General features: G+C 57.5%; 1 protein-coding gene across 2 annotated transcripts in view; it reads right to left on the bottom strand.

The window, feature by feature from the left end:
* Window positions 1-723: 723 nt before the first annotated feature.
* The window catches only part of STUM (stum, mechanosensory transduction mediator homolog), a 55,046-nt gene continuing 28,175 nt past the window's right edge, over window positions 724-27,594 (bottom strand). Inside the window, exons 2-4 of one of the 2 annotated variants that reach the window (XM_044267394.1) lie at window positions 10,770-10,949; window positions 7,454-7,462; window positions 724-6,485 (exon numbers count right to left, since the gene is read on the bottom strand). In XM_044267394.1, coding sequence (XP_044123329.1) covers window positions 6,451-6,485; window positions 7,454-7,462; window positions 10,770-10,949 — 224 coding nt within the window. In that variant the 3' untranslated portion in view covers window positions 724-6,450. The remainder of the gene's footprint in view (window positions 6,486-7,453; window positions 7,463-10,769; window positions 10,950-27,594) is intronic. The other variant, XM_044267395.1, reaches the window with a different exon arrangement.

Genomic DNA, 27,594 nt, shown 5'->3' on the forward strand with positions numbered 1-27,594 from the left:
CAACGTCTCCCAGCCCCCAGAAGGGGCACTTCTGTGGCCACACAGTCTGCGGAAAGCATTCCTTGTCACACAGCATTCCCACCATGATCTGAGTCTCTGGATCAAGAAAGGGCCCCCTGGGGTGCGCCTCTCTGCAGACTGAGGCTTCTAGAACGCGGCATAGTGCGCCCCTGACTCGCGGGCTTAGGACAGCCCAGGGCGGCTGTCCCCTTGGCTCACAGATTTCATCTGGTTGGATTACCGCCTCCTGTCAGGAGCTCTCCGCAACCCCGTGCTCATCTGATCTAGCCACTGTCTTCATCCACGGAGTCCACGGATTCCACAAACTCTGCGGGTCCCGGCCGGTTAGCAAATACCAGCCCGGCCGAGGACTGAGCCCCGCTCCTCCCTCCCAGCTCCCTTCAGCTCCGCCAGTTATAGCCAATCTGCTCCTTGCAAGTCCTCCTAACCGTGTCCTAACGCTTCCACATGCTTCCCTCCCAGCTGGTCCACGGTGGAGCTGGAGGGGAGACTCTGCCCCGCCTTCCTGGTAAACCCGGGGGGGCCCTGATGCCTGAGTGGGCAGATTCCCACCGGCAGAGGGATATGATCGCCGAACATGGGGGTCCCCAGGAGACCCCGGGGAAGGACATTCTTCGTGTTGAGACCACTGTACAAGCAGGTGTCACAGAGAGAGGGCGTAAGTCAAGGTCCAACCAGCTGGAAAAAAGAGCACGCGGGGGCTTTGAGAAGCCACCAGAAAGGTCACATGAATGTTTATTACATAGAAAAGAGGGAAAGGAAGAAAAAGTTCCTAAAGCCGTATTTTCAGGATTTAAAAAAACACAAACTTGGAATGCCAAAGAGATGCCATGCTTTGTATATTTATAATCAGAATATAAATATGTACACAGAGATATGTACACACAGGTTTAGACGGTCATGCACGCTGTTTCCCATTACACGGATGACCACGGGGCTTGAGCTGGGACTTCCGAAGCTGGCGGAGCACCGGGGAGGTCGGGACCCTGCCCTGCGCCTCCAGGGGCTGTGAGGACCTGGCCAGTGGCAGTCGGGAGGTGGGACTGGTGGCGGCTGGGTTCTGAGGGTGCGGGGAAGGCCAAGCCACAGACTGGCCTAGGTCTCAGACTGCAAGTCTGGAAGCTTCTCTAGGTCCCCAGCTGGAGAATTTCTTCCTTTTGTATAACCGATGGAGGCTCCAGTCACTGGGATGGGCTGAAGAACCCCTTGGCTGGCGAGGATCCCAGGGGCAGCGGCTGGGGGTAGGGGGTGACCCCCATGGGTCTGGACAGAGGTAAAATGAGGAAGCCCTGGGAGGTTTGGGAGAGGGTCTTGGCAGAGAACAAGAGAAATGGACAGCGATTCTTTCAACAGGAGGAAGAGAGACCCAAAGTCGCTCACGTATTGAAAACTATAAATCACGGAACAACACTCATCCAAATATAAATTCAGCTAATATGCACAGAATCAGTGTTTTTTTTTTTTAATGTACTTTGTTTTCAAAAATTTGGCACCATTTACAACGGCATGTTTACCTTAGCCCGTGCAAAGGGCCCCAAGTGTTCTCATGGCACGCCCTGGTCACTTAGGGCGACAGCTCCCTGTTTGGGACACTAGCTAGATGCTCACCGAGAAAGTGGGGTGGGTATGACCTTGCCTGTCTCTCCTCACTGCTTCACATCCTGAGGTCAGGGCGGGGGGGCAAGGGGGACGGTGGGGAGGACTATCTGCAGCCACAAAGAGCCTAGAAAAGGATCATGGTCCCCTTCTCTCTGGGAGATCATGTTGTTCCTCCCACGAAGGCCAGCTGGGTTTGGTGGCTGGGGGTGTGGAGCCATGGACCTTGGGAGGAAGAGCTCCAGGCACAGACGCCCTTCAGGATCAAGGGAACTGTGTGCATCTGGGCCCTGTGTGGGTGATGAGGACAAGTGCCACCTGCCAGGGCCCGCGCTGGAGGGACGGCTCCTGGGCGGTGCAAGGGGACCCTCTGCGGATGTCAAGGTCCCAACCCTGAGTCCTGCCCTCACCCAGCAGCTGGAGGGGCTGTGAACATGTGTTTGGGGGGGGGCAGAGTACACACACATGTGTAAGGGAGTGTGCATATGTCTGTGCTTCTGCCTGCCTAGGGTGCCAGTGGCCTGGCCTGTGGGTGGCCGGCATGCTGGCAAATCCAGGCAGACAGGGACAGAACTGGGGATTAAGTCCAGAGAGACAACTTGTACTGGAAACTCAGGACACCTGCAAAGACGGCCCTGTCATCCGCCTGCCCGTGTGACAGGATCAGGAGGGGAGAGAGCACAGTGTCTATCACTAGAAAGAGTCCCGGCTCCAGTGTGGCCATTTCCCAGTCCATGGGGCCTGTGGCCTCAGCCTCTGCCTCTGCGGGGCCCTGGGGCCATCCTCCAAGGCCTCTGCTCTGACAGAAACGGGACTGGCATTGGCTGCCTGGCGTCCAGATGGTCCAGCTGAGGCACCAGACGGGAGGAGAGAAAGCACTGAGCTGGAACTGGCCCTAGTGTTTGGGGCGCGGGGCTCCCCAGCAGCACAGGGATTAGATTAGGGCAGACTGTCCAATCTGCCACGCTTGCATGCCTCCGTGTCCCGCGGACGTTCGCAAGTTCTCAGAGCCCAACAGGTGAGAATCGCGGGACCCCAACCAGCAGCCCCTAGCTCAGGCAGCCCCCAGCCTCCCCTCCCACAGCCCGGCCTCCTGCCTCCGCTCACCTTGCTGCTTCACCTGCATGGCGGGAAGGGCAGGTGAGGCGACCCCGGAACTGCCCCCTGGGAGCCCCCCTCAGGCCGCAGCAGGCACGCTGAGTGCTTGCTGCACACACAAAGGAACACAGGGCCTCACTTGCAAGAGCTACCCCGCGCCAGCCTGGGGGACCCCTGAGTAGAAGGAGCCCTGGCTCCGTTCAGCCTCAGGCGGGTTCATGGGGAGCAGCTCACACGACACCCCTGCCCCTGCGAGGTCCCAGTCTCTGGGGACGGTCAACGCGACTGGGGAAACTCTGAGGGTGCCCGTCCGCCTCGAGTCCCTCTGTTGAAAGTCCCTCTGCTTCCCAAATAAACCAACCACAGGAGCCAACAAGGGCCTGCGCCACCAACCAGGGGACACGTCAAGGTCAGTCATCCCTAAGCCAATTCCATAGGCTCGGGCAGCCCGCATCACCACCAGAGAAAACCTTCCAGGTCACGAAGGCCTCTAGGCTGAGGACAGGATGGGGCCCCACATCAGTCCTGCCCCATGCTGGCCCTTCCCCACCCCCCCAAGTGGCCTTCGCAAACTCGTCCCCATCTGCGCAGGGATGGGGTTCACTAAAGAAAACATAGTAGATTTCGGGGGCAGTTTAAAAAGCTGGGCTGACGCAGAAGGACCACCTCTGTGGACCCCGGGCTTCCTCCTCCAGTGCCTCAGGACTCTGGAAGGCGTTCTCTGGGGCCTCGGGGCTCAGTGTTCAGTTTTCCTGAGGTCCCTGTCCTTCCTGGGGAAATTCGGACCGTGTGGCTTTCTCTACCCTCTTGAGTTTGCCTGCTCCCCACTGCTCCTCGGTCCTCGTGGCATCTGCACAAGGCTGAAGTCCCCGCCAAGCCTCTGGGACGTGGGGGGTCAGAGGGCTGGGAGCAATCCTCTGCCCGCTCCCACTCCTGCTCTGGGCTGTGGGTTGGTGGGCCGCCCAGTACGGTGTGTGGTGGAGCCGTCCAGTCCTTGCTGAGGAGGCTTTTCCTGTCACCTGCTACTTCCGTGGGCAAGGCCATCCAGAGGCCCCTCTGGCCCAGAGACCCCATCCCCTCTGCAGCAAGGCTTTGCCACAGGCCGTGAGCCGCATGTTCGGGGCCTAATTCTCCCAACGTCTCAGCCATGCCCTCTGGAAGTTCTGCATACTCACGTCCCCCCTGCCAGGATTGTTGGTAGGGGTCATAGGCAGCCCAAGGAGCCGCAGCGAGCCTGGCAAGGGCCCAACACCTGGAGGCTGTCCTTGTCGTCGGGGCTGACACGTGGTTCGGGGGCGGCAGAGGGAAGGCACCCTTTTGCAGGGCCCTTCCTCAACCTCCCGTCCCTGGTCTCAGCCGGTGACACCAAGGCCACAGTCTCATGTAGAGAGCTGCTGTCTCAAGCCGCTCTCCCACGCAGCTGTTCTCACAGACTGGGGGTTCAGAGGACGGGGGTGCCTCCATCCTCACACACATCAGCTCCAGGGGAAGGGCTTCCTCTGGAGGCTGACATTCCCTCGAGTTCGGAAGCAGCTGGCAGCCGAGGGGAGCCGTCCTTCCGAGCCCACAAACCCCTGTATTACCCATCCCACACGGGGGTTCACTCAAGAAACCCCCACCCGGGTCTGGATCACCACTAAGCACGCCCCATAAATTGCTCTCTCTTCTGTCCCCCTCAGCAGCCACCCAAGCAGGGAATGCAAAATCCTTGCTTCCACCGCGGGGGCTGCGCCTGAGGCCCGTGGTCCCTCCCCGTGGTCCCTTCAAGCATGTGGGGGAAGAGGGCAGCGGGGTACTGCTCCTCCGACCTGGCTACAGGTTAGGCTCCCACACTGACACAGCCTCCCAGGGCGCCACCAGCAGCCACCTACTATCTACTGGGCAGGGGATGCCATCTTCACACTCTAAAAGGCTCTGGCTTTCTGCATGAAACCAAAGCTGGTCCCACGCCTTGAAAATGCACAGGATTCCAAGCACAAAAGAAGCAGCAGCAGCAGCAGCAGCAAATGCCTGGCTGGGGTCGGGAGGGAAGGGGGGCAGGAAGAAAAAGACACAGCCAGCTGTTCAGAGAGTGCAGCCGAGCTCCGGGCAGGGGATTTGGGTCTCCACGGTGGCCCAGAGCTACCCGACCCACAGGGAGCCCAAGGCCCATGTTCCTGGCAGGACGAGAATCAGAAAGCCCAGCGGGGGAGGTGAGTGGGCTTGGGGAGCAAGGTGGCCTGTCCAGCGGCAGTCTCCCCAAGCACACCCACCCAGCGACAGGAAAAGGCCAGTCAGGGCACCTCACCAGCCCTGGCCACACTCTGAGTCTCCAACAGACAAGAAAAGCCCTCCCCCAGGGAGTCTAAGGGGTTCTGTAAACAGCTTTGGGCCAGTCCCCCAGTTTCGCCATTCCCATGTTAGGAAGCAAATGAAAACAGACGTGTAGACATCCACCGTGACTTTGGATGGCCTCTCTCTTCACTTCAGAGCAATCCCCAACCCGCAGTGGCCCCACCTCCTGTGAGTCCCTCCCCCATCAGGGTCCAACTCCCCAACAACCATGCAGGCAGGCACTGTGAAGGCCCCCACCACCCCTTTGCAAAGGGAGAAATCCCCACGTGACCCCAGCAGGCGTCCCAGACCCTGCAAGAGGGATTTTCAGAAACAAGTCCGCCACCCCAGACAATTTTTTTTTTCAATTCTAAATCCCCAAAAGCTCTCGAATGCTAAGTTTTCTTCCATAACTTATTTAGGCCAAGATCTGACCTGAACCAAGCAAGCTGAGGCTATTCATGGTTTTTATTAATCCCAATTAGTCTGACTTTTCACAGGGTTCTCTGCAAAATCAGTCATGCGCTTGGCGGTCGGGAGGTGCCCCGGACTGCGGGGGTGTTAGGAAACACATGGTAAATGGGTCTTACTCCGTCTCAGATACACGTTTTCTGAACTCGGAGACCCATCCAGCCCCAAGGATTTTAGGAGGACTATGGACCAGGCGTGGTATTCTGTATAATGTGAAGGCTCAGCAGGCCTGTGCTTGCCCACACCTGCACCGGGGAGCCTGCGTCTGCACACCTGGCAAGCCCTTTTGCCCAGGGATGGAGTCGCCAGCAGCTGTCTAGGGAAACAAAGGTCAAAACACACCCAGGCCCAGAGATTTCAGTGGTGAGGAGGGAGGGTGGGTGAACGGTAGGCTGCAGTAAGGGAGCGCAGGGCCAGGAGAGACTTTTGGGGACCCGTCCCTGAGCAGCCCTGGGATGGTGGAGGGCACAGCAGACCTTTCCACACCAGGCTGGGTGCTCACTCCTGCCCTGGCTCATTCCTGCCCTGGCGCGGCCCCAGGGAGACCAAACTGTCAGATCGGGGCTGGGGACCCAGAGGAAGGGTCCACTGAACCCTGCCCCTGCCTGGCAGCTCTGGGGCACCCTGGCAGAGGGCAGGGAGACGTGCAGGGCAGGGGCAAGCCGAGCATCCCAGCCTCGCTGTCTGCGATCCCGCCCCCCACTCCCCACCCTCCACCCCACCTGAGATGCTCTGGGCGCCTGTGTCTTTCTGGAGCAGGGGGAGGGGCTGGCAGCCTCGCAGCCTGCCAAGAACAGCAGATGCGTTTTCAAAATAAATAATGTTTTTTAAATCCCCCTCTTCCACTCCAACCCCGGGAGATGGCAGAAGAGCAAGTGAGGTCCCGGTGCCCACTGCAGCCTGGCGCAGCCCTCATGGGACCACCCTGGAATTCTCGGCAGCGCCTTCGACTCACAGCTGCTGTGGGATGCCCTGCTCCTTGTATCCTGTGTGGAAGAAGAAGAGGAGAGACAGTGAGATGCATACTTCCTACAGGATTTCTCCAGGAGGTGCCTGTAAACTGCAATATGGTCATGAAATCTTATTCGCACTAGGGTGTGAATGGCTGCTATACTCAGGGTCCACCTTTTCTGGAGGGCATGGGCTTTTTAACCAGAACAGAAAGATGCAGGAAGAATTGTGGAACCTTGGGTTTGGTCGGGTTATGGGACAGGAGGGCATCCGGGATGGGGGGAGGGGGGCACGGTGATCGACATGTCCTGAAACCACTGCCCAGGAGACTGCTGGGTGGGCCTCCATCCCCGAGAGCCAGGCACCTGGGACGTGTGGACAGGGAGGAAGACAGAAAGGAAAACAGCAAGACAGGACACAGAAGACCGTCACCATGTGTCTGTTCAATCAGCCGGACGTCTGGGACACAGACAAACATGACCGAGGACTCCGAGCCTTTAAAACACTGTTGACCGTCACAAGACCACTGGGATGAAGTTATGAGTTTGGGATTGGCGAAATGCCTCCCACCCCACTGAGAGCTGGCAACTTAGCTCCAGAGGAGTTTCTGAGGACCTAACGGTTGTTTTCTCTCATTATTTACCAAATTATTCACCAATTTTAAGTCCGAATCATATGCGGGAAATGCAGAAAAAAATGACATCACAGACGACACAGGAGTGACCATGTGTTGTTGAAGCCACTGCAGGCCCCGAGGGGCTCAGTGTGCTAGGCCCCAGACTTCTGTCTACACTTCAACACTTTCCACACTACAGCTAGAAATCCCACCAAACAAAAACACAAAGAAGATATACAGAAGCACAAAACTAAATGAAAATAGATAAAAACCAAAAACAAGACAAAGCCCGGTGGCCCGCTGGGGAGAACGTGTGGGGGAGAGTGGTGCGCGGGGCGGGGGGGCAGCAGCCGTGGCTGGGGGCCCTGCGCCCACCAGCAGACTCACCTTGGGAAACTTGGGGGCAACACAGGGATGTGAAGCCGCAGGATGGAGAGGAGGAAAAGAGAAAAAGAAAACAGGGTGAAAACAGAGACCAGAAGGACTGGCGGAAGTCTAAAAAGCATCAGGATGTGTAGGCGCTCTGCCCGGGCTCTGGGGACCGGCAGGTGGGTGCTGGGACAGGGGCGTGTGGCTAGAGCTCTCCCCACCCCAGGTTCACAGCCTGCAGCCCCACAACTCAGACAAGCCCACTCCTCCGCTGGGGCCACCTGCTGACCCTCCCTCTGGGCTCACCCCCATCTGCCTGGAGAAGCCGACCGCGGGCCCCGAGGGGCTCAGTGTGCTAGGTGCACCTGCAGGGGGACGGCTGCGGGACATGCTCAGGAGGTTGAGATGCTCCCTTCTGGCCCCAGCCGGGCTCTGTGTGGTCACCCCGTATAGAGACAGGAGTCCTGTACATACATCCTAATGCCTGGGGACAGACAGAGGCAAACAGATCTCCTTCTGCAGATACCCCGATGGACCGGCAGAGGCGCCGAAGTCCCGTGTGGAGAACACGCAGATGGGTAAGCAGACGGTGTCGTGTTGGGGTGGACAGGGGGCAGAGAGTGTGGGGAACTACCCCGTATTTCTCCATCCTCGACCAGGACAGACTGTGGTGAGCTCGTTGTTATTATCAACAGAGTAGCTTGCTTATGTCCCAGACTTTAACGTCTACTTAGGTCTGGAATGCCCTGCTTGCCCTCTTAGCGGCTTTTCTGGATGGTATATGTGTTGATGACCCCCTCGCCGGTGCTGTGTGGAAGGTCATCCTCAGGGTGCCTGGGGGGCTCAGTCGTTAAGTGTCTACCTTCCACTCAAGTCATGATCTTGGGGTCCTGGGATAAAGCCCTTTGCTCAGCGGGGAGTCTGCTTCTCCCTCTCCCTCTGCCTGCCACTAGCCCCTGCTTGTGCTCTCTCTGTCTGTCTCTCTTTCTCTCTCAAATAAATAAGTAAAACCTTTTTTTTTTTTTTTAATCATCCTCTACTGTTCCAGCTGAGAGGTTTCCTTCATTTTTGCAGCAAGGGGCTGGAGTGGACCCAGAAAGAACGGCCCTCGTCCAACTATCAGTTAGGACAGACGAGTCCCTTGTGGACCTCCTGGCAAAGTCACCATCCCCCGCAGGACGTGTGTGCTCCGCCGTCCCTCGGAGCCACCCCCAGCCTGCAGCCGCCTCTCAACTGCAGTGATTACACATCCTTCCGGGGCAGGTTTGCTTTCTGGAACGAGTCACCCCTGCCAAGATAGGTGGCTGAGTCCAGCAGGTGGCACAGCCAGTGGGCAGGGGTGAGGTGTGGTGGGTTTTCTCCTGCAGCCAAGTCTGAAAAGTCTGGTGCAAAAAACCAGCATCCCCGGAGCCAGTGTGCAGACATCCAAGAAGCTGAGTGGCCACAGCGAGGGCCCGGGGCCCCCGGGGCGGGGTGGGAACCCGGCTTCTCACACCAAGCATCCCGGCTGCACTCTCAGTGATAGCCACAGGGCCAGGCTTTCTGGCTGAGCCCACAGTCTGGGGTGATGCAAAGAGAGAAAGAGGAAGAGGCCCCATCTGACTCATCAGGGTCCATGCTTCCTAGTCTAGGACCTGATCGGGGGGCCCTTCCAGTTATCTCTAAGACACAGACCCTGGGGTGTTTAAAACCCCTGGGTTTTAAGGGAGACCAAGATAAAAACAACCAGAAAGCTCTAGGAACAAGGCGCCCATTCACTGAAAGGGGGCTGGGTGACGCAGGTGCATTCCACTTGAGGGGAAAGTCTCCTCCTTCAGGTGCCCAAGCGCCTGGCCAGACAATGGGGTCATGCAGGAGGAAGCCGTCAAAGGGGTCAGGCCTCGTTCGGGGTCAGGCCTTCCGACTACGGCTGAGGATGTGTCCCACAGCAAGGCCCCCAGGTCCCAAAAGGGAAAGGGTCAGGAGCCAGTGAGCCATCGCACAGGCCCCTGGGGAAGCTTCGGGCTCTACAGTCCCTGTTCCCGGGCACAGGGCGAGGCGCCCATGGCGGGCCTGCCTGGGTCTCTGACTCTTCTGCCTGCTCCCCTCCCAGGGTCCCGGTCCTCCCTGAGAGCCTCCCTGTGCCTGCCCTGATAGCAGCCCTCTGCAGCCTAGCCCTCCCCGGGGCCAACCCACCCATCCCGGAGCTCCTGGCCAGGCCTGCTGGTCCCCTCCTGTTCTTCTGGCTAGCCCCCACCTCCCAGGGTCTGCCACTGCCTCTCGGACCTCTCTTGCTGGATGTCCTGCTTCCAGGTGGCCAGTCTGCCCAATCAACTGGCTCCAAGGGACCCCAGTTGGGCTCTGGGACGTGCATTTTTTTCTGGCCCGTGGCTTGACTGGTCACTGACCGGAGGCTTGGCCTGGCCAGGCAGCTGTGTGTGCCCTGCCTCCCCAGAGGACCCTGAAACCAGAGGGAGTCAGCTACAGGTCATTCTAGATCGTTCTAGCTCATTCCCCATAACTCGCATCCACCCTCTGGCACTGACAGGCCAGCCCAGGAGGGGCTTTGTTGCACAGGACACCAGGAGGTCCCTGGGGCATGAAGAGAGGGCAACGTGGTGCCTGAGGGGATGCGGTCCGTGGAGTCCACAGCGGCGTGGACAGAACGTGTGAAAACGCCGGCCACGTGCAGTGTCTGCTCTAAGAGCTCAAGGTTACTTCACAGATGCTATGCCCATCCAGTGAGCTCTGTAACGTCAGGCACTTTCTCAAAACAGTTTTGTGTCTGACTCAAGTTTGTACTAAATGACTAAATGATGGGTGAAGGTCCCCTCAAGAAGGAGCCACTCTTAGGTCAAAGGAAGGAGAAAACCGTACTGTCTGGCTATAAAAACCAAACACAACAACACAACAACCCACAGCCACAGGGCTTCCCGTGGGCAGGGAGGCCACGTGGGTTCTCCTTCTTTCTGGAAACTGGGGCCACCAGGCACACGGACTGCACCCCGGCTACCCAGCGTGGTCTGGGGCTGTTCCTTCAACAAGGAGGATGCCCAAGGTGTTTGAGCTGATCAGAAGCTCCATCCTGTCTCGTTCACACCCTCGGGCTCAGGACTCCCTGCAGGCATGGGGCTGGGCATGCGGGGGGTCAGGGTCAGGGACAGGGGAAGGGTTCCCTCTGCCAGGCAGCTGCAGACTCCTGTAACCAGCACACAGGTGTGCCTTCCTAAGCGCCCGGCCCCAGGGAGGAGGAGACCTCCCGGCAAGGTGCTACCCCTGGCGGGACCACACGGCCCAGACCATCTAGCACCGGCCCCTCCTCCGCCCAGCCCCCGACGCACGGGTGGCTACTCACTGGCGAGGATGACCATGTCCATGCCCCAGAAGATGCTCATGATCCAGCCCACCATGACGATGGCCGTGAGGGTCTGGATGAGGGCCGCCGCGATGTTGAGCCAGAAGACACAGCATACGTGCCTGTCCGGGAGGTCGGTGCGGGCTCCACACAGCACCGCGAAGGCCGAGACAAACGTGCCTATGAGACACCAGAGGGGAACAGCCTTCTGAGTGCACTGGGGGCAAGAGCCACACACATGCTCCCGGCCAGCCAGGGGCCCCACTATCCAACGCCACCCCCCAGGGAGCTAGGAGAGGGGTGGCCTGTGTTTAGTTCCTTCCCACTCAGACCTGGCTCGCCTCTGTTTCTCATGCTGGGAGAGCCGAGGCACCAGCCCCGGGATGTGTGGGCCCAGGCCCAGCATAGTCCTCGGGCCCAGCACGGTCCTGGAGCCATGATAAGCCATCCCTGCCACGAGGGAGCCACCGTGCAGCCCCCTGTGAGGACAGTGAACAGCCTGGGGGAAGGACATCCACCTTGTGTGGCAGAAGTTGTGAAGGTCTAGCAGCTGGGAGGTAGGAACCAGAGTCCCTGGGGTGACACGGAAGCCACCCACGGAGGCAAATTCAGGAAGTGACCCCCAGAACACTCACTAATTGCAAAGGGACAGGAGCAGAGACCCCAGGTTCCTGCAGGGTGGAGAAGGCGCAGGCCGGTGCCCGTGTTTAGAGACCCATCTCTGACGGGGTTCCCCTAGACACCCCAGACCTGCAAGGGGAGGGAAAGGGGGCCCAAGATTTGCTGAATATCCACAAGCCACAAAGCGACGTAGCAGGTGTGTCCAGGTCCCTTAGCCAGTAGGACTTCCCAGATCCCTGCACGTGCTAGGGACACGTGTCCCTGCACTTAGTGACATCTTCCTGGAGCCAGGCTCTCTCCTCCATGGGCTCTGAGCCCTGTGGCCAACCTGCAGAAAACCTAGTCTGCTCCCCACCCCGCCGTCCATACCGGTCTCCCATGCTGCTCCTGGACAGACTGTCCCTAGAGCTAGCACTTGACACCCCCAGTCCAGAGCCCATCCCCCAACCTCCTCCTTTACAGGTTCTCACCCTCTAGGCCACTGGCTCCCCACCCTAATCTCCAGACACTGGACACCCAGGGATGGTCTCCCAGAGAGGGTCTCCCAGCCACGTGTGACCAGAGGGCAGGAAGGAACATGTGCTGAGGCAGGCAGGCAAGCTGATTACCCCCAGGGCAAAGCCTGTGCCTGCTATGGACGGTCTCTCTGGTCCACCGAGGCAGGGGGATGAATTCCTGGCCGAGGCTGAGGGTAGCTCCTGGCCCCTCCCAAATGGAGAGTCTGGGGAAGTGAGAGTTGCCCAGAGCAGCCTCCTACCCTCACCCAGACAAGGGATGAGACAGCCCCGTCTGCCCAGAAGAGCTCCTGTGCGTGCTCGATCTCTCTCTCAAATAAATAATTTTTAAAAAGATATACAGAGAGCTACAAAAAGCAAACGAATATTGTACTGGCAAAAAAACAGACCAGTGGAACAGAACTGAGAGTCTGGAAATAAACCCAGGGATGTACAGTCAACTAGTCTTTGACAAGGATGCGGAACAGGAGAGAAGATGGTCTCTTGATCAGCGGTTCCGGGATAACTGGATATTCACATGGGAAACAATGGAGCTGGACCCCTACCTCACACCACTCACAAAAATTAACCCGACATGGATCAAAGACTTAAATGCAAGACCTGAAACCATGGAATTTCTGGAAGCAAACACAGACACAAAGCTCCCCCACTGTGGGTCCTAGTGATGGTTTCTTGGATGTGACACCTAAAGTTCAAGCAACTGAAGCAAAAAATAAACACGTGGGACAACATCAAGCTCAAAAGCTTCTGCAGAGCAAAGGAAACCATCCACAGAGTGAAAAGACAACCTGGGGAATGGGAGAAAATACCTGCAAAACGTGTGTTTGATAACAGGTTAATCTCCAAAATACAGAGAGAATTCATCCAACTCAGTAGCAGAAAAACCACCCAATTAAAACATGGGCAAAAAACCTGAACAGACGCTTCTCCAAAGCAGACACCCAGACGGCCAACAGACACATGAGAAGATGCTCAGGGAAATGGCAGTCAAAACCACAACGAGATGTTACCTCCCACCCGTCAAAATGGCCACGATCAAAAGACACCGACGAGAGATACCCAGTGTTGGTGAGGATGCGGGGAAGGAACCCTCATGCTCTGTGGCTGGGGTTGTAAATGGGTGCAGCCATTTACAGGATGGAGGGTCCTCAAAAAATGAAACACACAACGACCATATGGTCCAGCAATCCCGTTCTGGGGAAAATGAAAACATTAATCCAAAGAGATATCCGCTCCCCAAGTTCACTGCAGCATTATTTATATGTCTAGGGATGGAGGGATGGATAGAGACATCATGTGCATGTGTGCACAATGGAATATTATTCAGCCATGAAAACCGAGGAAACCCTACCACCCGTGACAACACGATGCCTTCATCTCGCTAAGTGAGATAAGTCAGACGGAGAAAGGCAAACATTGCAGGATCTCACTGATATGCGGGATCTCAAACAAAACAACAAACAAACTCAGGGAAACAAACTCAGGGAAAAAGGTCAGACGTGTGGTTATAGGGGGGGGTGGGAGAGCTGGAGCGGGGGGTCAGAGGGTCTAAACCCCACGTGCAAGGGAAGGAAGCACCGGGGTTGTCTCGTAGCCGACCCTGCTGTGGGACTTGGAGGGACAGAAAAATCCCGAGTTCTCGCCACATGGAGACAAGGGCTTTGTGTCTTTGTGTCGTATCTGTAGGAGCAACTGGATGCTAGCGGAGCCTCCTGCGCTGATGACTTCACAGCAGCCAAACCATCATGCTGCATGCCTCAACCTCGCACCATGATGGGTCTCAATGATTTCTCAGGAAAGCTGAAAACAATGCAGATGCCCAAGTCCCACCTAATCCAAATTTAGATCACCGGACGGGAAGCGGGGTGGGGGGCGAGAATCTGCATTTCTAGGAAAGTTCCTCCCTTCACGCAAATGCCCATTCAAGTGTGAGAACCACGGAGGAAGCGGCCCCTCCATGTTACCGGCACAGAGCGGGGAGACTTGGGTGCCGAAGGTGGTTCTCCTCTCACATCCACGGACAGCTGGGCCAGCGGCGCAGAGCAGGGCTGGACCCTCCTCCCTGGAGGCTGCGGCTGGCTGGGGTCTCTCAGCGGCTCATCCAGACGCCTGACTCGGTGCCTGCCCTGCGGAACCCCCAGATGAGTGAGGAAGCTCCTTATCCCCACCTGACGGAGGAGGAAGGGGGCTAGGGGTACGCCCCAGTTTACAGAGGGGGGGATGATGGAGATGATATTTGAACCCAGCCTCCTCCGCTGGGGAGTGGGAGGTTGCTGTGGGGGTAGGACCGGTGACCTGGGCAGGGGTGGCAGGCTGCTGGGGCACTAGCCAGGGGCTCTGAAAGCCCAGAGAAGGTGCACGCCCCTAAGCTGGGGGAAATGGAGCTCTGGCAGTGTTTGGGGCCAGAGAGAGACATGATAGAAGAAGTGACTGAAGACGACATGCCAGCAGCATGCTGAGTGGGTTGGAAGGGTCAGGGATGAGCCAGCAGCAGCTGGGGAAGGACGGGACATGGACTCAGGGCTTGGGAGTGGACACAGGAGGAAACAGGAGACTTGGGGTCCCTTGGGAAGCGTGTACCTCCATCCTTTGCCTCTGCTGATCTTGTGCGTGCTGGGAAATGAGGTGAAGGGGGATTGACACCATTAAAAAGGAGAAACTAAAAAAACAAGTGACGAGTTGGGTGGCCCCGGACTGAGCGAGGCTGAATGATGGAGCCGCACTGCCCAGCCTTGGTCTAGATGCAGATCTGTCTGGTGTCGCAGCCTGAATGCTTTTCTGCCAGGATATTGGACCCTTACACGAAAAAATAAGGAAAATTAGTTCAGCTGCTGCAGAGAACATATGAAGGGTCCTCAAAAACTCAAAAATAGAATCCCCAGCTAGCCCAGCAGCTTCACTTGCGGGTCTGTGAAAACAGACAGCATGAGAGCACCCCGAGTGCCGACAGGTGGACGAGAGGATGAACAAAAGATGGTGCATACACACACCGGAATGTTCTTCAGCCCACAAAAGGAAGGAGATCCTGCCTCCTGCTACCGCCAGGATGACCCTTGAAGACATTATGCCAAGGGAAAGAAGCCAGTCACAAAAAATGATACTTCATGATTCCATCTATGCGAGGGGTCGCATTCATAGGGACAGACAGTAGGAGGGTGACAGCCAGGGGCTGGGAGCGGGGGATGGGCACCTAGACTTTCATGGGGACAGAGTTTCTGTTTCGCAAGGCAAAGTTATTCTGGAGATGGATGTTGAAGGTGGCAGCAGGACATGGCGAGTGGACCTCATGCCCATTTCTTATTACGCGCATGTTACCACAATAAAAAAAAAATGAAATACGTAAGTAAAGAAACATCATCCTTTATGATTTTCAAAAGACCCCTGAGGACCTCCACCTCCTCAGGCCAGAGTCGTCCTTGGGAGGCCGTGGAGCAGCGGGGCCCCAACCTGTGGCCGAACGCCAACCTGCCTGCCCGCGTCTGTTCAGCTGAGCTACATGAAGTGCCCATTTCTGCGGGTCAGGCTACGGCTCAGCCTGCTGCGTAGACAGACACTGGGGGCCTGAGAAACTCCGTCCCTGAGCTCCGAGCTCTCAGTTACAAAGCCATCTGGTCCGTCAACCGTCAAAAGACAGACCCTCACCAGAATTCCCAAACTGAATAGAGGGCCCCGGGTGTCTACACGCACCTGTCCGCCCGCCGAGGGGAGAGGACAGCTCGACACACCGGCCGCTCTGTGGACACACGGTGCCTCGCAACATGGCGATGCCAGCGAAGACCCAGGCCCGTCTGCTGGGAGGAGACGGGCCTGCCCATGGTGTGTTCGAAAGAGGAGACAAACTCGGGGCGCCTGGGTGGCTCGGTTCGTTGAGCATCTGACTGTTAGTTTCAACTCAGGTTGTGATCTCACTGTCGTGGGATCGAGCCCCACATCGGGCTCAGAGCTCAGCAGAGTCTGCTTCAAATTCTCTCTCCCTCTCCCTCCCGCTCACTGTCCCTCAAATACATAAAATCTTTGGAAGGAAGGAAGGAGGGAGGGAAGGAAGAAAGAAAAGGAAGGAAGGAAGGAAGGAAGGAAGGGAGGGAAAGGAAAAATGAGGGAGGGAAGGAAGGAAGGAAAAGAAACAAGGAAGGAAAGGAAAGGGAAGGGAAGGAAAGTAGGGAGGAAGGAAGGAAGGGAGAGAGAAAGAAAGAAAATGAAGGGAGGGAGGGAAAGAAAAGGGGGCACACTTACAGGTGTGAGCTGGGGGGTACTTCTGGTCACCCCTTTCCTTCGCACACGTGGACATGCTCAGGGTAACTCTGGGACGTGCACAGAAACACGAGCACCTCGTACCCTGAGCGATTTGTACAACATGTATGTGTACAGATGTTACCAGCAGCTGCATTCGCTTTGATAAATTAATCATCAATTAATATTAATTAGGATCAATAATTTCACTAAGTAGGAAATGTTGGTAACAGCTCCCTTTTGCTGTATAAGATTACACGTGTCACAGAAAGTCAGGCCTGAGTGGATGGGTTTATACTATAAAAACATCATTTTAATTTTTTCAGCAGTAAATTTAAAGAATGATTTTAGCACATTTGCATGTGAAGAGGTGTTAATTGTTTCAAATGAGTCTTACCCGCTAAATAAAGAGCCCTGGCCAGCCCGTGTTAGTTCTAATTTACCTTGTGCCCATGCCAGGTCCAGGACAGAGCACGGTCAGGCAGGTTGCGGGGGGTGGGGCACCCCCAGCTCGGGAGCCTGGGCTCCGGCGGGCATGCCAGGGCCATGAAAGGAACAGTGACAAATTCTGTTTGGTTGTTTCGGGGAGAATTTCACAGAGGAGTACGTGATGGTGGGGAAAGGTCTGGAAGCAGACGGAGATGGTCCAGGGAAAGAAAGACAGGGAGAGGGTCCCAGACACGACCCAGCGAGTCTGTCCGGTGGCCCAGAGGGCGGCACAGGGCAGCTGGGCACATAGAGGGGAGCGAGGAAAACAAGGCTGGGCTCCTGCTTCGGTAAAAATAATAATAATAATAATAATAACAATAATAATAATAATAAATTGGGGTGTGTGGGTGGCTCAGTCCGTGAAGCATCTGACTTGATTTTGGCTAAGGTTGTGATTCCAGGGTCGTGAGATCGAGTCCCGCATCGGGCTCGAAGCTGCATATAGAGCCTGCTCAGGATTCTCTCTCCTTCTGCCCCTCCTCCTCTCTAACAAATTAATAAATATATAATAAAGAAAAATAAACCACCTTCATAAATTAAAAGAATGGGGCCAAGGTGGGCCATGGTCACTCCGGAAAGGGTGCCCAAGGGCCTTGCTATGGAGTCAGGCTTCCCTCTCCAGGCGACGGCAGCTCCTGGGAAGGGATTCAATGGGGGAAATTACACGGGCGGGTTTTAATTTTAAGAACAAATGCTGTGACTCCCAAGGGGAGGACAGGGCGGAACGGCTGAGGCATGAGGCTGGGAAGAGAGACATGGCCAAGATCCCATGACAAGTCAGAGGTGGGAAGGGAGGAGTGGCAGCGGGGACGAGGTAGGAAGGAGCCCAAGGAGTTAGTGCAGGTAGTGTCCCCAGGACTGGCCAGCTGGCGGCAGGACGCAGAAGGTGCGGGGAGGGGGCCCTGACAGCTGCAGGCTCCTGGTTTCCCCCACGACACCCTAAAGGTAGAGCCAAGAAATGGGGGGAACCCAGGGATCATGGGCCAGGAGAGCGTGAACGGCAGCTTGGGAGGGTGGGCTGCAGGCTGTGGAAATCACCCGGGAGGGCACAGAATTCAAGGAAGAAAGGTCAAGGCCAGAGCCCGGGGGACATCAAGATCTTTGGGTGAGCAAGGACAGAGAGGGTATAAGGGACGAGGGCGCAGAGGTGCAGGAACAGGTCAGAGGGGTGAGGCTTGAGGTCCCGGACTCAGGAGGCCGACTCAGGAAAGAGAAGCCGGGGACTGACGCCTTCCGCAGAGACGGCCAGTGGCAGGGACTGGGGTGGGAGCCAGACTGCATCAGGCCAGGAGTGGCCTCAGTGGGGGTTCTGAAAGGGTGCCAAGGCGGAAGGAGGAGGTCAGAGGTTTGGGAGACAATGAGGTGTGTGGATTCCAGGACAAGGGTGAGGACGACTTTCGAAAAAAAAAAAAAGTACACGCGAGAAGCATAAGGAAGCCGCTGAGTTGACGGGGGGGGGGAGGGGGTCCCAGCCTCCAGAGGATGAGGATCTGATGGGCGGGGCAGGGGGCCTACCACCGTTTTCCAAACCAATCTGTGCATCGGGATGAACTGGGGTTTCTAAAAATGCAGGTCTCGGGCCCCACATCCCAGACCCCCAAAGGCACAGGGATCAACCCAGGAATTCCTGGTTTAAAGCAAGAAAGCCCACCCCATCTGACTCTCACGTACTGTCCAGTTTAAGGGGGGGGGCTTCAGAGATACAGAACCCCCTCTCAGGAGTCACACCCCCTCTCAGGAGCCCCAGGTGCCATTCTGGCCTTTTGCGCTGCCCAACGGCGACACCCACCGCGCAGGGCTGAGTCGGGGAGATCATCACTCGGAGCACAGTCTCGGGGCAAGGGACTGGGCCCAGGGCACACTTCTCCGGGGGGGAGAGCAAGGTCAGGCCACCACCACCGGGCACAAGGCGGGTGACACCAGCACTGTCTCCAGCACCGGGAGCTTTGACGTGGACGTGAGCCTCGCACACATGTCCTGCTGTGATGCCACAGAAGAAGGGCCTGAAAAGGACCCCCCCAACACACACACACAGACTCAGAGCAAAGATGCTCCTGGGCTTTGGAACCAACCCCCTCTGGCCACCACTGCTCCCCTGAGGTGGCTGGGCCGGTAGCATCCCCAAGGAGCTCAGGGCTTGGGCCCCAGGGACGGGCAGTGGGGAGGCCAAGGATCCATCCACCTCTACCCCCTGGAGCTCCCGCCCTAGAAGAAAAACCCCCCTGGAGCACCTGCTGGTCTCCCAGCAGGAGGGGCCGCTCTGCCCCATTGGGACAGAGCACGGAGGTGGGGTGGGTAGGGCTGGGGTTCTGGAAACCTCCTTCACAAGCCCCCAGCCAGTTCAGCTTCTCACATGACTCCTGTGGGAGCTGTGGAAGGTGCAGGGTTTGGAACAGGGGTCTCGAGGGGTGTGGCCCCCCAGATGCAGGCAGCGGGCTCTGCTGTCCCCCAACGCGCTGCTCGTCACCTGCACACTCTTCATCAACCCCCAGGGAGGGCTGGCAGTGCAGCAGCTTTTGGGCAGACGCTGACCTTGAGCCTCAGGGAACTCGGGGGAGATGTGCAGGACAACTCACCCCAATTTCACAGCCGATTTAGGAGGAGACACTACACCTTAGGACAGAGGTCTCGCGGCCGACCGCCGTCCAGTCTGGGCCGAACAAGATGAACAGAAGGTCACCCATGGGTCACACTCAGCCCTCAGACGTTCCGAATCTCAGACCTTGGAGGGCATAAGAAGCCGGGTACCAGCCCGAGACTCTAACGCACCACGTCTGGACACCCAGCTTGTCATCACGTTAGCTAATCCCCCCGGAGGCGGGAAGGACGACAAGTGCACACATGATTCTGGATGAAAGTTAAGGGTGGTTTGAACATAAGCTCACTGGCCTCGGTGAGGCCGCGTGAGCTGCGGGAGATGAGGCCTCGGGCCCCTGCAGGGCTCTCTGCATGTCCTTCCATCACGCACACTCCTGGGGGCTGGTCTCGGGAAGGGGCAGGAGGGGGAGGACCGGGGCACCTGTGTTCACACGCACTGTAGGAAGGCGTTGCCCATTTTGTAGGCAGAGCTGAGTACAAGCAAGTGTCAAGGCGGGCGAAGCAGAGAGGCAGGGGCATTGAGCAGACCAGTGCGGGTCGCGGAGGGTGAAAGGAGCCAAAGGACGGTCGCCAGGGTTCAAGGCTGTGGAGGTCAATGGGGATGGCTTTGTCCTGGGACAGGAAGCGTTCTGTGGACCCAGCACTGGCCTGCACCTCACCACCTGCCCGATGGGGAACTAGCAAAGCAGAGACAGGGGAACGGAGGGCAAAACATGGCCAGTTCTGGTCTCCTATCCTCCTGACCACACTGAAAGTTCCTGAGAATGAATCTGCCTGTCTCTTCGACCTGGACCGGTGGTAACAGGGTGTGTGGACGGTCTCCCACAACCCGACAGCACACTCCTCAATGACTCACATGCTGGAAGGACATCATCGCCCTGCGGTGACCAGGCTGTCCCCTGCGGTCAGCGGCAACCACTGACCCTTCTACCCATCTCTGATCACTCCGAGACCGGGAAGTGAGTTTACGATGACTTCACTCTCTCCAAACACAGGTTCCAAAAAAGACAATTCATGGAGGGCGGACAGATGGGCCCTGCGTCCCTCCTCAGGGAGGAGGTGGAGGACAGTGGGAACGAGCCTCCCAACCCGTAGCCTCAGCGGCTACTCCACACCCAGGGCCCCCTCCTTCCACCCTGGAGGCAGAAAGCACCAGCTTGGGGCACGGATGCCTAGGCTTCGCTGGGCCTCAGCGAACACTGAGGGGCTCGGGGAATGGATGCAGGCAGAAGCCTTCAGATGGCTCAGGGGCTTACAGGTGAGACGCAGCAGATGACAGTCCTCAGTGGATATGGTAGCCATGGGGGTGGGCCCTGCATCCCCAAATGCAAAGGCCCTGTGGCATAAAGGCAGTAACACACGGAGCCACCTTGGCTGCCGCAGACCAGTCTGTCGTCCTTCTTACAGGGGACGGAGAAGCCAGCTCCCTCTGTCCTTCTCCGAGCCGCCACTGCGATACCAGGCTGATTATCCTGCTGGAGGCTAGGTTGACAGGAGCTGATAATTAATTTTAATAGCCCTGGGTTGCATCAGCCTCCCCGTGCTTTGTTGGCAAAGCTCCCCTGCTCTCCACCATGGTCAACACTCCCATATCGATGCAGAACAGAACTGGACACTCAGGTCTCTCTCAGGGCACCTGGGGAGGCCCCCTGATCTCTCCCCAGGGTGTTGCACCTGAGCAGAAATTTAACCGCATGGAATTCTCTGTTCCCCAGCTCCGAGCTGGGTCACAGCAGATTCTGGGTGCAAATGCCAGAGGGAGAGGGGGTGGAGAAGGGGCTATGCAGGGACAAGGGCGCTGAGGCCCTTGGTGGCTGGGCTGTGTCCTCCCTACTCTCTAGCAGGACCGGTGTAATGGCTGGTCAGTCAGGTGGAAGGTGGGCAAGGGCAGCCCGAGGACAGGCGTTGGAGGACAACACGTTCCCGTCTGCTCAGAATCTGCAGCCTGACAAGATGAAATTTCCATGGATGGGCAGACACTGAGATTGAAAACAGAGAGGGGCTGGGCCCAAGGTCACAGGCGCCTGGAGGTCCACGCCAGGAGAACCCGCCACACGAAGAACCCACAGGCGGCTCTGAGAGCAGAGATCCCCGCAACCTGCAGCCACCCGTGGCCTTCGTGGGAGTCTTTTATCCACGGGGGCTTGGCCAAGACCTGTGGGCTCATGGCTGAGCCTCCATCTATCGTTCAAGCCTCCAAGTCACATCAGTCATTTATGATGCACCTACTGTGTCCTCAGCACTGAGCCTGTGCAAGGAGTCACTGTGTCCTTACCCGCTCAAACCTGCCTTCCTGGGCACAAAGCTGCTCTTCCTCACAATCTTCTCGGAGTCATTCTATCCATTCAGGTTCCCTTGGGTTCAGGGGCATTTATGAGGCACCTGCTGGATGCCAAGAACTGGGAACAAAAAGGCAGCATCTCAGCCCTCAGGGACCTCACAAGCAGTGAGGGACGAGTTGGCCAAGGAACACAAGGTCTTATGGGCAGTCCCCGAGAGAGGGGCGGAGGGGGAATGCTGCCGAGCTTGCAAAAGGGGGCCCCAGCATTGGAACATCACGAGGCCTTGCCCAGTGACAGGGCTTGTCCAGACCTCAGTTTCCCCATCTGCAACCTGCCTCATGGGGCGGGCCTGAGGCGGACATCGTGCATGTAGCCCTGAGAACACAGTGTGCCTCAGCAAGGGCTACGTGGGTGCACGAGGCGGGTCGCAGCTCCATCCGGAAAGTCTTCCCCAGGGGGCGATGCCTGAGCAGAGCCTGGAGATAAGGAGGGATTCAGGGGGTCAGATGAGCTAAAGATCCCAGCGAAGCCTGTCATCATTGTGGTTTGTGGCCCGTGATGCTGTCTTCACTCTGTCGGCCTCATGGAGCCCGAGGCCCGGTGCCTACCCATATGCCAGGGCGTTGTGTGGCCAGAAAAATAGTGATAATGAGGGTCACACAGCAAGCCAGGCAAGCACTTTAAATGAATTTTAATCGTAGTATGTATGCTGTTCCCGGGACTGCCCAACACCATTCCCATTTGTGGGCAAGCATGGGAGTGCATGAGAATTGCTTCGTCGGGCAGAGCTGCAGGGGGCTGGTCCTTTTTGTTTCAAAGCAAGGTGCACTCTTCCATTAAAACAGTTTCAGGTACGTGTCAAGGGCCAAGTCCAGCAAGGGCATCCCAGTGGCCATGGAAAAGGCCACACAGCAGTCACGGGAGAGAGGAAATGGATGATGTTGTATGACCGTGCCGGGGCTGTGGCAGAGGCCCCGGACCTTCCAAGAAGACCCCAGTCAGAGGGCGTCCTTCCCCAACAAGCTGAAAAAGCCAGGGTCTCGGCTGCACAGACAGTCTGAGCTCAACCTGCTGGAGGCCACGCGACCGGGAGGGCGCTGAGGCTCGTGCAGAGGCCAGAAAAGGACTCCTGTGATGGCAGCGGCAGAGGGGGTGGCCCCACCATCCTGGTGTCAGGCCTCCCAAAGGAGTAGGGAAGAAGCCGGGAGAGCAGCAAGAGGCCCGTGAGGCCTGTGCTCGGCTACTCTGTCTGGCCGGGGACTCCCCACACACCAGGCAGGCACCTGCTCCCTCCCCGAAGCGCACCATGCCAGGGGTGGAGGGGTGAAGAGCGGGGTAGAGCGCACATTCCCAGGCCAGGGACAGCTTCCTGCGGCAGCTCGCAGGATCGGGCTCAGACGAATTTCTCCAAGTGGGCCTTCCGTGGCCGCTCATGCCGTGCGAGCACGCCACACTCACAGAGGGAGGCGAGGCTCCTGGAAGCATCCGACGTTCCCAACACAGGGCCGCCGGGCCACACAGGAGATGGCCTTTGACCCTCACAACCGCCAGCCGGAGCCTGGGACAGGGCTGCTGGACCACTGTGACATCTGGACACAGAGCTGGATGTCTTCTTGCCCGCCCCCCCTCCAGCCTCCTTCCCTCAAGCGGCAACAGGCTGGCTGGGGAGCAGCAGACTGCATGGACCACAGGCTGTGGACGACAGGGGGGCTCCCTGAAGACCCTTCTAGACCCTTCTGGAGGCATGGGGATGGACTAAGCCACCAAGGAGGAACCGCTTTATGGTGTTCTTTGGGGTTGGGAAGGCACATCTCCATGGACAATCGTGATTTTAAGCCACAAAGTCTTAGGAACAACTCCAACTGAGGCACCAACAGGGCCCATTTCCCCAAACCTGTGGCCGCTGGGAAAGGGGAAGGAGAAGCTGAGGACTGAGGCTTCTGCTGGTGTACCCCTGCACCTGGAGAACACCCTTCCAGAAAATAAGGTCCAAATAAACCTAATCTGGCTTCCCCCAGAGGGGTCTCCTGGGCCATGCTTGGGGTAGCCTTTTAAGATTCACTTGCTGAGGGCACCTGGGTGGCTCAGTGGGTTAAGCCTCTGCCTTTGGCTCAGGTCACGATCTCAGGGTCCTGGGATCAAGTACTGCATAGGGTTCTCTGCTCAGCAGGGAACCTGCTTCCCCACCCCCTCTCTCTGCCTGCCTCTCTGCCTACATGTGATCGCCATTAAATAAATAATAAAGAAAGAAAGAAAGATTCACTTGCTGATTTCCTAACAAGCAAACAACGGAACAAATCTGATAAACCTACTTTTAACCTACTTTTTAACAGGAAATTTACATCAGGAAAGGACCCAGAATCATGACCAGCTATCCTGACAGAGGCCTTCTGTCCCCAGATCCAGGCGGCTTAGACATGAACCCGGCCAGGGCAGGGCCTCTGGGACCACAGTTTCCCAGAGGAAGCTGTAGACATCAGGCCAATGAGGCTGTGGGGGGGTGGGGGGTGGCGGGGAACTAGGCCAAGGGCCACAGGAGGGGGTTGGGGCAGTGATGCCCGTCGGGGAAGATGTGAAAGTGGGGGGAAGGAGTAGAGAGCAGCTTGGTGGGCAGCAGTTAGAAATGGAAAACAGGGGGATTTCAGTGGAATCCCAGAGAAATCCTGGCAGCTTCGGGGAATTGGGGGGACGCACACTCCTAAGTCCAGGTAAAGGCTCTGGGCCACTGTAGCCTCTCAGAGACCCGAGGGACCAGGCCTGGCTGGTGCAGGAAGGACTCACCTAGTGGGGTGGGGGGCCAGTGGGCCATCAGCCCAACTCCTCCCCGAGGGCCCTGCTTCCTACCCCCGCCACTAATTCCCAGCCGAAGCTGCTGGTTTCCTCTTCTCCTGGCCCACCAGCTGGCTCCCCGTGCTCCCCATCCTCCCCTCTGATACTCCCTCCCGCTGCACACGCTGGCGGCCCAGTGCTCCAGCTCGGAGCCCAGTAGCCCACAGTCCCCCCGGCCCCCTGCAGCTCAGATCACCCCTTTGAGCTATTTATGCACTGATCTGCTCTCCTTAGGGCACAAGCCTTATCTGTTCCTCTTCAAGCGCCCCCTGCCAGCTGCCTACAAGAAGAACTGGCGCATCAAAGATACTCAAGCACCTAATGGATCTGAATTTCCTAGAATCCCTTCGTGCGACCAGCACGGTGGAGGGTGGTTCCAAGAAGGTACAGCCGGCCCTCTGCACCAGCTACGAGCCCCCTGGGGCAGTCCAGCCCAGAGGAACACCCACTCTGAACATGGACTGCTCGGGTTTGAGCCCTGCACTGCCACGTTATCAGGGTCCTGTGTGACCTTGGACAAGTCACTTAACCTCTCTGTGCTTGGTTTGGTCGGCTGAGAATGAGAGCAATAACCTCCAGCTCTCTGTGTTGGCCTGAGCATTAGGGGACGTGCAGTGCTCAGAACAGTACCCAGTACCGCATGCCCCGTGGAAGTGTGCACGCCAGCTGCTACTGCGCTAGACACTAGGTTTGCATCCCTCTTCCCCCATCCCAGGCACCAGGGGACTCAGGCCTTTAGTGAGGCTTCTCGAAGGACAGATTGCCAGAGCATCGGCTGAGACCAGAAGATCCGCGCGTCTACAGGACTACAGGACTGCACGAGCTGCCCTCTTCTCGGGCGTCACATGGCAGGTACACAGTGGGCCATGCGCTCCCTGAGCTCCCACGCTGCCCCCCACTGGCCTCCCCTTCTGCAGGTACAGGGCGGCAGGTACAGGCACAGAAGCCCGCAAGGCCCACCCTCACTGAGAAGTCGATGGTCACTCAGGCCAAAGAGACCGATCTACACTTCCCAGTCCCTGCAGGTGAGGGACGGGCTGAGGTTCCACCAGGACCAGCAAGCTGCCTGCGTGCCCTCTGACCTTGAGACACGTTGTGGAGGAACGCGGAGCCACGATCCTGGCTCCCGGCCGTACCACGCAGGACCTTGGCCATCTCTCCCCCTCTCAGAGCACCTCACATCCGGGGTCGTTCTTACTGGTGTTCTTACTGCTGGTGCCCCACAGAATCCAGTGCATGGGATGCTTGGACTGGGCATAACCCTGCTTCTCTGGGGCGGCACAGTTGGGCAAGTAGCTTCTTCCCCCTCCCAAAGGCCTGGCTGGTTCTAGGACAGGGACGTGAAGGGACAGAAGTCCTCGGGACACAGACAGCCTGACAACAGGACACCAAAGCTCTGTGCAGAAGGGCTACCAAACAACACGGGGACCATGTGCCCCGATCCTCACGAACAGACCCGAGCACAAATCAGGGGAGAGTTCCCCGAGACTTTGGAGCCAAATCACTGGCCCCCCACAGTGACATGCCAGAAACCACCGAAGATACCAGAAGCCCCTCTGCACGGACAGCAGCCCCTCAGATTGTGCGGGCAGAACTCGAACCTGGCATGGCAGCCGGGGGACCAGCATCAGGAAGCCGACTTGGGGTGCGGTCGCAGGTCCCCCCAGACAGAAATCCGATTGGTCGGCTTGATTGCCACTTTGTTCTCCAGACTTGCCTGCAAACGTCTCTGGCCATTTCCAGAAATGAATTTCACCTTCCTTGGGTGCGTTTTTGGAAGCATTTAGCCTTTTCATTCTTAGGAGCTGCTGACCGAGACAGCGGAGGCCCAGAGGGTGCTCGGCCTGCTCTCAGCAGCAGCAGCCCCACTGGGACCAAGAGACGTGGGACGAGATCATCTCCATAAATGTGCATCTTGTACATGTGAACCGATTCCACTAGTGAGTCACCCCTTCAAGGACGATGGCGTTCAAAGGCCGTTCTGTTCTCCCTTACGCTCCTTTCCTCGTGCATCGCTGGTAGGGATGGGCGTCCAGGGGTTCTGGAGGCTGGGGAGCTGCTGAAACCTCCAGCATCATCAGCTTCCTCTCGAAAGGGGAGATCAGCGCGGAGTCAGGCCCTCCCTGCATTTCAGACTCAGCACGTCACCTGCTGACGAGCCTGGGCCACCACCACAGGGCTCAGAAAAGCAGGTGCAGGGGGACAGATGCACCTGCCATTCCTGAATGCAGCACACCGCCTCTCCCCCCTCCCCAGGTCCCAGGCATAGCAGTGTCTATATTCAGTGTAACTGGTTGATGAGTCAAACAAAAATGGTCATTTGTGCCACGTTATCTGTGTTTACAATGAATAACAGGTGTGTGTCGTTGGTAAACTGATTGGTAAACTGCCCGTTTCTATGCATTGTTCCCAAAAACGAGCAACTCAAGGACACAGAAAGGAAGGTTGTGACACTTACAGATGCTCTCTCTTAGGCTGCTTTGGGCTGGAAGTGACACAGAGCCGACCCAAACTAGCTGAACAGGGACGAAGCACTTATGAACTCCAGCGATGAAAGGTCCAGAGTTGTTCTGAAGCAGGCTTGGGAAGCAGATCACCAGGTCACCAAGGGCCAGGGCTCTCTGGGTCTCTGCTACAGACACTCAGCGCCAGCTTTCAGTTCAGGCTGGTGCCCCGGTGGCTGTGGCAATCCCGGAAGGCTCGATCCAGATGGACAAGGAGAGAGAGCCTCTCCCCATGGCCCTCCTCTGAGCATGAATGATCACTGGGTCCCCTGTCCGCGTCTGCACCCGTCGCTCACAGGAGGGGTTTTGAGACGCGTGGCCAAGCCAGCGTGGGGGAGAGCATGCCCACCTTCGGCCTGGTGCCTGCCCCGGGGTGCTTAACCGGAAGAAGATCCCCCTCTCTCCTCCTGCCTCCCAGGCAACCAGATGCTCAGAGTCACCCTGTGATGAATGCACAGTGCTGTGATCGAGGCCACGAGTTGGACACTGGAAAAGGCTGACCTCGGTACTTTCTCATTACATACTTTACAGTAAGAAACGTCCCCTGGGGATGTCCGCTGACTCAGCGATGACCAGGAATCTTAGGGAGAGGTGGGTCTGGACCCGATGATCACACCCCACGCAGCAGCCAGCGGGAGCCTTGCTCACGCACCATCTCCCCACGACTGAACACCCTTCTCCCGCAGCTTCTGGAGTCGTGGCAGAATCCCCTTCTCCTCCCTGACCAGCAAGCCAAACTGATTAAGGAGGTCTAATG

This window comes from Neovison vison, chromosome 10, assembly GCF_020171115.1.
Source record: "Neovison vison isolate M4711 chromosome 10, ASM_NN_V1, whole genome shotgun sequence".
NCBI classification, from domain to species: Eukaryota; Metazoa; Chordata; class Mammalia; order Carnivora; family Mustelidae; genus Neogale; species Neogale vison.